This window comes from Ostrinia furnacalis, unplaced genomic scaffold (genome assembly GCF_004193835.3).
Source record: "Ostrinia furnacalis isolate ACB-3 unplaced genomic scaffold, ASM419383v2 OfSCF1733, whole genome shotgun sequence".
Taxonomy (NCBI): domain Eukaryota; kingdom Metazoa; phylum Arthropoda; class Insecta; order Lepidoptera; family Crambidae; genus Ostrinia; species Ostrinia furnacalis.
In genome coordinates this window covers 250049-261427 of record NW_021131972.1, presented here as the reverse complement: position 1 = coordinate 261427, position 11379 = coordinate 250049, and the positions used below count along the sequence as shown (strand labels likewise).

The 11379-nt window shown below is 42.7% G+C and overlaps 1 protein-coding gene across 1 annotated transcript in view; it reads right to left on the bottom strand.

The window, feature by feature from the left end:
* Positions 1 to 243: 243 nt before the first annotated feature.
* LOC114353525 (Down syndrome cell adhesion molecule-like protein Dscam2) overlaps positions 244 to 11379 on the bottom strand; it is a 72093-nt gene continuing 60957 nt past the window's right edge. Inside the window, exons 11-18 of the mRNA XM_028305561.1 lie at positions 10710 to 10855; positions 10222 to 10357; positions 9995 to 10114; positions 7201 to 7377; positions 5642 to 5786; positions 3963 to 4111; positions 2100 to 2304; positions 244 to 370 (exon numbers count right to left, since the gene is read on the bottom strand). Coding sequence (XP_028161362.1) covers positions 337 to 370; positions 2100 to 2304; positions 3963 to 4111; positions 5642 to 5786; positions 7201 to 7377; positions 9995 to 10114; positions 10222 to 10357; positions 10710 to 10855 — 1112 coding nt within the window. The 3' untranslated portion in view covers positions 244 to 336. The remainder of the gene's footprint in view (positions 371 to 2099; positions 2305 to 3962; positions 4112 to 5641; positions 5787 to 7200; positions 7378 to 9994; positions 10115 to 10221; positions 10358 to 10709; positions 10856 to 11379) is intronic.

Here is an 11379-nt window from a genome sequence, read left to right as displayed (position 1 = left end):
GACATATCTGTCAATGACATGTCAAAATCCACCAATCATGCAGCATTTGGACCTCCCGTCTACGAATTGCCATCTGGCGGATTTTTCAATCGCGAAAACTTCATTGATGTCACCTAGTCGCAAGATAAAATATGTATCTAAAACCCCTTTACTTGTATTTGTGTCTGTCATGTTGGTTGTCCTAAATAGATAAAATAAATAGTTCAGAGTTTTATTTACCTTCCTCCAAAGTCTGAACAATGACGGAGTCAGAGTAGTCGCTGTCCCCGATGGCGTTGACAGCGGCGAGCCGCAAGGCGTAGGCAGTGGCCGGCCTCAGGCCTTCCACTCTGTACTCTAACGTGATCTCCGACTCAGGCTCTGTGGATTCCTGTCTAAAATAATATTTATTACAAACATTTCAGTAAACAGTATTAACAGTATGTACATTATATACCAAGTATAAATAATTAAAAAAAAATGTTGCCTTAGAATCTTAAAAAAAAAATTATCGAAGGGTTTGGACGTCTCGTCTCTGATGTAAGGGATATCCGTACATCACAGATTTTCAACCATGCCCAATTTTTTGAGATTCAAGCAAGCAAGCAAGCATACTTCAAAGTGTATCGTTTATACTTCTATGTACAAACCTAGTAACACCCCCACCCAATGAAAATCAGTGTCTTAGCAGTAACATGCCAAGATTTACTGAGTGGGGGTGACCTTTTTGACAACATTTTTTTTCTGTGGCAAATATAAAATTTTAGTTGTCAAAAAATATCTGATGATGCTTTTTTCCATCATCGGGGAACCAGACGCAGGTTAGCGTACCATCCCTATATTGTTAACATTCCACCAGCTCGCACTAAGCGTTTCGATGACTCTTTTATAATGCGAACAGTTATAGTCTGGTCCGTGAGCACGTAGAATTTTGTCCAATGACCCCAAGATACCCATCCTTATCGCTCGCGCGTAATTATATTGCTGTCGCGACTGTGCGACGCGCGCCCGCAGTGAGTGTGCGAGCGCGATAGCAACATAATTACACGCGAGCGATAAGGATGGGTAGCTTGGAGTCATTGGACAAAATTCTACGTGCTCACGGACCGTGTTTTAGGGGGGTGCGCCAAAGTTCACCTAAATTTTCAACTCCGAAAATTGGAAGTCCGAAAATGTTCTTCCTAAAATTTTTCATCCTAACAATCACAATTCCTAACTACTCTGTCTCTAATGTTCATAATTCCGAATCATTCAACTTCATAATGTCATTAGCAATAAACATCTATTACACTTTTATTTGTTCTCCTAGATTTTCTAAACATAACCATATTTTACACTATTATTCAAAGTCATATCTTTTTTGTTTAGATTTCTTTCTTTAACGATATAATTATTAAAGTTCAAGTTTTTTGGCATTAGCACGTATACTTGAGTCCCGCTCCATTCATTCAGTCAAGTTCCAGAAACGAATCGGTCCTATTCATAATTATTGGTTTAGGTTAGGTTAGAACTGTGACCACAACGCACAAGTTCCAGAAACGAATCGGTCTATTCATTATTATTGGTTTAGGTTAGGTTAGAACTGTGGCCTTACGTTTTATTCGCGAAGAACGTACTTCTGTACGTAGTATTTATTATTATTCTATGGTATGAGTAAAAATATTATGGTAATGTTTAGGGATAAAAGTGTTATGATAAAAAACAGTAGGAGTTTAAATATATTTACATAAATGATATTATTAATTAAAATTTTCGGAAACATGAGTGTTATGAACCTCGCCGGTAGCACTACAAATAGTATGAATGAAAACTTTAGGATGAAAAATTTTAGGAAGAGTGATCATTCGGATTTAAAATCGTTAGGAAGAACAATTTCGGGTAAATAACTTTAGGTGAGCCAATATGGACCCGTTTTAGGGACTGGAATTCGCTGCCTGCTGCTGTCTTTCCCGAAGACTATAATCCGGGTCTTTTCAAGGCGAGAGTGAATAGGCACTTACAGGGCAGAGATACTCGTATGTACCATCCTAGACTGCATTCCTCTCAACATCAGGTGCGATTGTGGTCAAGTACCTGCCTTGTTATGCATAAAAAAAAACTTTTTCTTTTTTCGTGTTTACCTTTCAAGCACTCTATCGGCGGGCACGTCCCTGGTGGGCGCGTCGGCCCAGTCGGCGCGGTCTGGCTCGCGCTCGCCGACCACGCGGTACTGCAGGCGGTAGGAGCGCACGCGCGCGTTGCCGTCGTAGCCGCGCCGCCACGAGACGGTGGCGCCTCGACCTTCGCGGCGGACCACGTGCAACCCGCGGGGAGCTTCGGGGAATTCTGAAACGTTTTCAATTTATAAAAATTCTAATTACAAAAGACGAATAAAACGATCCTCAATATTGTTTTAATTAGGGTTTTCGCGATTAAAAATGCCGCCAGATGGCAATACGTAGACGCGAAGTCCAAATGCTGCGTGATTGGTGGATTTTGACATATCTGTCAATGTCATGTCAAAAATAACCAATCATGCAGCATTTGGACCTCGCGTCTACGTATTGCCATCTGGCAGATTTTTCAATCGCGAAAATCCTCATTGCATTTATTCATAATGGCTGCTTTAACGTTACCTACCGCTATGTAGTATTATTACTGTTTTAAGCATTAATTATTATTAACCTAAACACAATGCTCGATGGCCTCAGTAGAGCTTCGTCATAGATACATCATCAAATCACTCAGGGTCGCCGTACACGGGCTTCACGCCATAACCATCGGCATATTTACTGTGGCGGCTTTGACGCTGGTGGCCGCTACATCATCATCATCTCAGCCATAGGACGTCCACTGCGCAGATGTTACCCGCTTGGTAGCGGCCTGCGTCCAGCGCCTTTATTATGTCGTCGGTCCACCTTGTGAGTGGACGTCCCACGCTGCGTTTTCCGGTACTCGGCCTCCATTCCAGAACCTTGCTGCCCCATCGGCCGTCAGTTCTGCACACTATGTGCCCTGCACATTGCCGCTACGCGAAGATGTAAATATGCCAGTGGCGGCGTTTGGCATTGGCAACCCTTAGCTCTTAGGCTAGCACCCGCTTTATTTCTTCAGAGGCCAGATCGTTTGGAGAGGACTAATATTTCTCCCTTAGTTGTCTCTAAAGGATCATCCACGGAAGTCGTTATATTATTATGGTACTGTCAGAGTAAAATAGGCTCATCCCCACACATAAATTAATTAACATAGTCACGATAGCCGAACGATGAAGGGGTTGGAGTGGCCGACTCGAGATCCGAGGAACGCGGGTTCGAATCCCACCGCCACTCGACTATTGTGGTGAGCCCACTCATAACACAAGCTTATTTAGCTTAACACTAGAGTACACGCGCGGACTACTATAGTAGACCAGGGTAACATTTTACGCTAGAACTTTTTGAAAACTTGCGCTAGAGAGCTGGTATTCCAGGAAACCCTCGTTTACTAAATTTGTCAGTAAGCCAGTAAAGCTTGGGTCGCTAGAGTCTGCGCACTTTTCTAAAATTGGCCGTCAAAACTGCGGGTCTACTCAAAAACCCGAAATCACTCGACAAAAAAATTATGAAAGACTTGCAACAAATGGATTTACACCGTGTACCAGGCAGTAGAAAGTCATGAATACTATGACAGATAAAAAACTAATCATATTTTTTCAGTATTTTTTTTTGTTAACATTGGTCTCAGAGTGAAATTTTGGTCCAAAAAATTTACAACTTTTAAATCTGTTTATAATGTTTGATCCAAAATAGTTATTTAAAGAAACTTTGATTATAAAATAACTATATTAAACACTTTTATCATTTACATAGTAATTCTATTCATAAATTGCTTACAAACTGATTTACAGTGATTTTAAATTGGCTTACCAGAGTAGGCCGCGCGTGTATTCGTGTAAAAAAGGGGGCGCGTGTACTGCAGTGTTAACACGAGGGGTTAATGGGACTATTAGTAATTTGCTTCCTTACCTTGCACAGCCAAGTAAATGAGCAGCTCGTCCCTGCCGTAGGCGTTCTCGGCGCGACAGCGGTACACGCCCGAGTCGTGCCGCTCGGCGTGCGCGATGTTCAGCTGCGAGCTCACGCCGTTGTCTGACCGCTTTTCTGTGACTGACACACTGGAAATATAAAAAAAAAATAGTTTTAGCCTTCAAGCCCTGCGAATCGAGACAAGATATAAATCAATTTTAACGCGGTCTAAAGGTTCAGCCAAACCAACCCGATCAGCCGGCGTGCAGCGATGGCGATCAATGCATTTTTGTCTGGTCGCCATCGCTGCACGCCGGTTGATCGCGTGTGATCGCGTTGGTTTGACTGAACCTTTCGACCGCTTGAGGTTTCAGGGGTTAACACGTTTTTTGTCATTTAACTATTATTGTTTTAGCCATAGGACATCCACAGCTGAATGTAGGTTTTCCTCAATGATTTTCAGATTGGCTAGTCGGTAGCGGCCTGCATCCAGCGCCTTCTCGCTCATTTAATACGATCGTCTGTCCACATTGTGGGTAAATGTGCCACGCAACGCTTATTGGTATGTGGCGTCCACTCTAGAATCGTGCTGCCACAATAGCCGATGGTTCTGTTCTACGTGCTATGTGCCCTGCCTGTTGACATTTATTTAGCTTGCTAACCCGTCAGGCTATGTCAGCTGACGTATGTTTTTTGTATTACACAGCAAACTTTTGGTAGATACTTCAGCTAGTAAAACCTTAGATTATTTATGGAGGAACTACTTATGTAAATGAATTACCGGCGTACTATACCCGGAGTTTGGAAATCCAAAGTGAATTGCTAAACTCAAGTGGCAGTGAGCAAGGCTCTTAGCGTTGATGGCCGTTGGGACAGAAGTTCTCGAGTGGCGACCACGGGCTAGAATTTTGGGTAGGCCTCCCACTAAGTGGACAGATAATCTAGTGAAGGTCGTAGGAAATATCTGGATGCCGGCAGGCTTTGTCCAGCAGTGAGCAGGGTACTCATCTAGCCGTGTAGCATGTGATGCATCAGATACTGTATCAAGTGAGTACATAGGCACGAGCCCGTTGCGAGCTGCTCGCGCGTGGTTCGCAGGGAGATCGCAGCGACCCGCCGAGTGGCGGTATCACTGCGAGCACAAAGGCGGCTCGCAGTAGGATCCAGGAGCTCGCAGCCAGATACGCGATGACCGTGGACGAGCCGTACTCACATGAAGGTTGGTTACGTTACATGCTATAGTCTGGTCGCGGAGCACGTAGAACTTTGTTCAATGACCCCAAGCTACCCATCTTTATCGCTTGCGCGTAATTATGTTGCTGTCGCGCTCGCACACTCACTGCGGGCGCCCGTCGCACAGTCGCGACAGCAATATAATTAGGCCCTTTTCAAACGTCCCGGTTGCCGGCTAACCGGCGCCGAGTACCCGGTCGTGAAGTGTATGGGCATGCCGGATTAATCACGCCGGAACATGTGAAAGCTACGTATCATGCCCATACACTTCACCACCGGATACCCGGCGCCGGTTAGCCGGCAACCGGGACGTGTGAAAAGGGCCTTACGCGCGAGCGATAAGGATAGGTAGCTTGGGGTCATTGGACAAAATTCTACGTGATCAGCGACCAGACTTTACATGGCAGGCGAGTACCCTGCCGTGGATGTGATTGTGTGGGACGCACCGGTAGGTGGTGAGGTCGAGGCGCTTCATGTTGTGCGTCCACTGCAGCTGCAGCGGCGGGTCGCCGCGCGCGTCGCACGCCAGCGCCGCCTGCGCCGTGCGCCGCACCGTCATGTTGCGCGACGAGTACTCGAAGTGCGCCGGCTCTGGGGACCAGGGTTGCATGATTTAAATCAACTTGATTTAAATCACGATTTATATTGCATGATTTAAATCAAAGGCCGAAAATGGAATTAATGAAAGGCTGGGAGTTTATATTAATCAACTGTAATGTTCGAAAACAATGTTAATAATAGGTGTTAATGTATGAAATTGATGTTTTGAATAGAGAATCAGAAAAAAATATTTTTTCCGTACAAACATGTTTGCGATATTTTAGATAACCACACAATTTATTTTTTTTGGTGGTGTTGCCAGCTCTATCCATCAATTCTACGTAAATAAAAATGTTTTCCGTAAGAAAAACTAAAGAAATGATCGCAAAACGTAATAAAAATCGAAAAAATCAAATAAATAAAAAAAATCTGATTTTTTTGATTAAAATAAATAAATCATGATTTTTTCCATCCTGCTAGGGACCAATAGAAACATCAGAAACTCAAGTGTTTACTTGTGCAACTAGAAAAACAATTTTCATACATCTTTGGAATTTTTTTTGTCATCATATTGTTCAGCAAGATTAGGGCTCGTTCTCACGGCAATCCAATCATCTACATATTATCTAACTTTATCAATCACTAGCTTTTGCCCGCGGCTTCAACCGCGTGAAATTTATTTTGTCACAGATCGTCATAAATTATAGCCTATATGTTATTCTAGGTTATAAACAATTATACTGTAAAATTTCAATCAAAATCCGTTCAGTAGTTTTTGCGTGAAAGAGTAACAAACATCCAGACATCCACACCAACTTTTGCATTTATAATATTAGTAAAAAGTAAAAAGCAAGATTTGCTGATAGCTACCAACATTCACCTAAGTCTGCTAAGATTCTACCAACCATAAGACCACAAAATTGCTCAGGCAACGCACATTATTATAGACAAAGCTTACGTTTACTTACATGTTTTGCCAATAATTGTAAATCAGTGCGAGCGCTAATCTCGCCCGCTTGAGACGCGACTGGTGCATGCATGCAGAATGAAGTACATTATCTTAGTGCGAGTTTACACCAAACGTCATTAAATGTATGACAGATCGTACAGCGTCCCTAGCGGATACTTTATAGAACTAAAATCTTCATTTTTTTTGACGCACTAGCAACGACGTTCAATGCAAACTCGCACTAAACACACAGGTGATTGTCTTCTGTCACTACCTATTTAGTGTTGTCCGCCGTCCTTACCGTTACGGTACGTTATTCCCACCACTGATCTACAGCTTGACCGCCATAAAATACCCAACCAATGAAGGTCAAGTTTGTCCCGGGGGAAAGATAAACTGTAATTGGGCCCGCAGCGAAATGAATCAGAAGAACATAGGAGGAGTTCGAAATTAAGGTTCGACTTCCCTCCATTGCAAAGCGGATGACAGGTGACAAACGAAGGTTTGCGTCCTTACCGTTAACAGAAACGGTGATAACCTTCGACAGGCCGCGGCCGATGCCGTTGTCGGCGCGGCACATGTAGCGGCCGGCGTGCGGCGGCGCGGCCGGCGCGATGCGCAGCGACCCGTTGGCCAGCACCGAGAACTGCAGCTCCAGCGTCGACACCGGCCGGAAGTCGCCTGGCCCCGACCCTGGGAGGAGTCAGCTTTTATTCTTGCTAACATTAGAGAAACGTTTCTTGTAATAAACGTCACATAAATACAAAAAGAAACATGATCATCAATCCGACCGATTTCGGCCATGGCGATCACTCGGACTCCTAGCTGTCTTGGCGGCGCTGGTGTGCCCGAAGATGGCTTACGTAGCCGATCTTCGCGGCAAACCTCCTTGCACATTAAGGGCATCTGAGCACGCCACCAATATAGTTATAATGAATGGCGGCAGCTGGACGGGCCTTCAAGTCATCGCGCTTCGCGTCGAGTTCATTCGTACGCTGCTTCTCAAACTCGTGGACTCGCCTCTTTACAATCTCCCGCCATTCTGGAAGCTGTGCTGCCAAACCATTAGGTTAGCTCAGTGCCTGAGTATGGGATCGACACGGGAGGGGTGCCATAGACATAATATGTCATACAAATCTGAAGTCTCGCTGACGTTTGACGTATCAAAAACACCTTTCCGTGCCGCTCCCATACCTGAGACTGACTGATTTAGACCTATATCTGATAAAACATTAAAAAGAAAGAAAGTGTACTGAGCGAGCAGTTATTCTGTTGCACCAGCGATGCCCATTGCAATGCGGCCCCACTCAGCATACGCCGTGGCCCACGGTGACGAAAGCCACGACACTATTTCAAAGATGACTCGGGAACTGCCCTCCTAGACAAGTGGCATAACGTAACAGTTGTAATTTTGAAAGGCCTTCATTCTGGTATTCTATAGTAGTATAGTATATCTTATGTCATTATTACACACTGTAAAACCCAGGTTTTCCTAAATAAATAAAAAAATATTCTATTTTCGAAGCGATCAAGAAGTCCCACTAATCTAGAGCTCTTGAATTAGGTAATGTTAGAAACAATATCACATTATTATTTGCAGTTACAGATAGTTTTAAGTAGAGATGAAACGGATATCCGGCAACTATCCGGTAGGCCGGATATCCGGCCTAAATTTACTATCCGGCCGGATACCGGATAGTAACTCACTATCCGGCCGGATACCGGATATTAAAAAACTACCACAATTTCCTATTAATAAAATGAAAAACATTAATCTTTGAGGTAAATATCAATAAAATGGCTTATAATAATGACGGCTTTTATTTAATGTCCAAACAGTTACAAAAAAGCCTTTCAAAAAACTAATTTCTTTTTCTGGGCTATTCACTTTAATGACGAATACATAAATACAGGGTGGCCCAGAAGAAAATTCACTTTTGAAAATTGAAGGAAACCAAAACTGTAAATTATGGAACTTTAACTATTGCAATTTGAAGGAAATTTAATGCAATTTATTTTTAAATTTACCTTTATTAAACTACATCGCCCAGGAGATTTCCTTGACGCTTACAACATTCGATCAACATACATCAAAATCTTGAAATGCGTTCGTTAGAATTACCTCGAAACCTATTTTCAATTTTTTGCCGAATGCTCAGCTTCAGTTGCTGCATGTTTGTTGGATTATAAAAGTATACTCTATTCTTAATGTAACACCACAAAAAGGAATTTTCTGGAGTGAGATCAGGGCTTCCTGGTGGCCAGGAGATGTCACCCCTGCCTGAAATTATTTTTTTGTGGGAATATGTCTCTTACCATCTAAATGCTCTCATTTGAAGTGTGACACGTAGCCCCATCTTGGTGAAACCAAGTGCTCCGGTCATAGCCTTGCAAATCTTGCAGCTTTAAAAATCAAAAAGCTTTTCAGCCTACTATAGTATAGCATTCTCAAAAATTATCATGCTTTCAATGCAACAAACCAATTAAGCAGGGATCACTGCCTCTAAGAAGCGCTAATCTCATTCCAGCAGACTTCTTTTTGCGGGGTTACCTTATGAGCAGAGTATACTCTAATAATCCAAAAACTCTGCAGCATTCATTCATCCTGAATCCATTTCGAGGTAACTCTAACGAAAGTTTTCCAACATTCGGTCAACATACCGAATGTTGTAAACGTCAAGGGAATCACATGTACGATAAAATTTATAAAAGGAAGTAAATTTTAAAATAAATTGCACTAAATTTCCTTTAAATTGCAATAGTTAAAGTTCTACAAAAATGTACAGTTTTCGTTTCATTAAATTTTCAAAAGTTAATTTTCTTCTGGGCCACCCTGTAGTAAATAATATCCGTTAATGTCGAAATATTGCCAAATAAAAAAGGCGATCTTTTTTTCACTGATGGTTTGATGACATGATGCATGCAGTTCAGTCAGATTACGCAGCAAGTAAACTAATTTAATTTTCGCTATTCAATCACACACTCACGATAGCAACCGAAATCGCTCGAATTGATCTGCCCCCTAGACAAGTGGCAAAATCTGACATTCTATTCGGACAGATTCGATTTTCAAAAAGTGTGACTAGTCTAGTCTACTAATAGACCCACTGATCGCGTTCGAAGCACCTGTGCGGCGCTAAACTCGTCACGACATGAAACTAGACAATGGGCCAACTATCCGGCCGCCGGATATCCGGCTATCCGGCCTAGCAGCTGGCCGGATATCCGGCTATCCGGTATCCGGCCAAACGACTATCCGTTTCATCTCTAGTTTTAAGACAGTATCAAATTCATGATCTAAAAGTCTTACCGTGCGCCTTCAGCCACGCAATCCTAGGTTCAGGATAACCTTTGGTTGCACAGTTGGCCAATATCTGTGTGCCCAGGAGAGCTGACACGTCTTGAGGCTCGTATACCCACGTAGGTGCCACTAGAAATAAAAAAAAAATATTAAGGCATACTTTTGAAATTTCAAGAACATTTTTAATTGCAGAATTTTATTATGTGTAGCATGTAAGCATCATGATTGTACATTACCTTTAACTGCTAACCTGGCAGTGTGGTTGACTTCAGCGGCGGAGTTGGTGGCTACACACGTGTATTCCCCACTGTGTTTTGACGTCACGTGGGAAAATATCAGGAAACTAAATTCATCCAATGATTTTTCTTGCACCTAGAAATATACAAACCACAATCACAAATTAAAATTAGGTAGGTACCATTTTTTCTAACATTCTAGATTACAAAAATAAAAAATACAAAATATTTTAGTTCATTACAAAAGTACTTAAATAACAAAGTTATATTAAAAATTACTTTACTCGGCGCAGACTCGTGGCAGGCGGTGTAATAATAAAACAGTGCATAACATGTCTTCTCTCGCACTCACACTGGTTATGGGTGACGTCACACAGAGGCAGGCATACCGTTGTTGAATGTGCATCTCTGTTTCAAAAATTACTTATAGCCCCGCCTGCCACAAGTCTTTGCGTCGAGTATAGTCATTGATAGGTAGTAAAGATTACCTGTAGACTGCTCGGGATGTGTTGTCCGTCTTTGAGCCAAGAGAAATAAACTGGCTTGTCTCCGGAGGTGATGCCACAAAGCACTTGCACTGAACTGCCCTCAACCAAGTCCGTTGGAAATGAAAAACCGGCTATTTTCGGCGGATCTGAAAAAATATTTTACAAGACCCTTGAAAGTCTAATGCACATTTTCACTATCGATCCCTAATTTTTATTTATTTATTTAAAACTTATATGCACATAGAACGGTGTACATAAGGCGGACTTAATGCTTTTCTTTTTAAGTGACACATATTATGGTAACACATAACAGGCATTTTTTTTTCATAGGGGTCATTTCAAAATTAGGGATTGATGGTGAAAACGGACATAAGAGGAGTAAACTAGAACTTTGATCGCCGATGAAGTCATATAATACACCTATGGTGGACCTAAGTCTGGCAACAGTTTTGCGGGCCAGCTATGATCAGCGCGCGTGCGGGGCGTGGACGCGTATTGGCAATTGATGCGTCGCGGCGTCATATTGGTACTAGGGTCGAGCTGTAGTAAATGCGTCGCGGAAGCGATGCCACCACCACCGGACAGTCACAACTGACCGAGAAGAAGCTCGGGTCATTAGCTTTCGCTCGACACCAATGCTGGGCAATGGCTGATGAACCTGGATCGGATC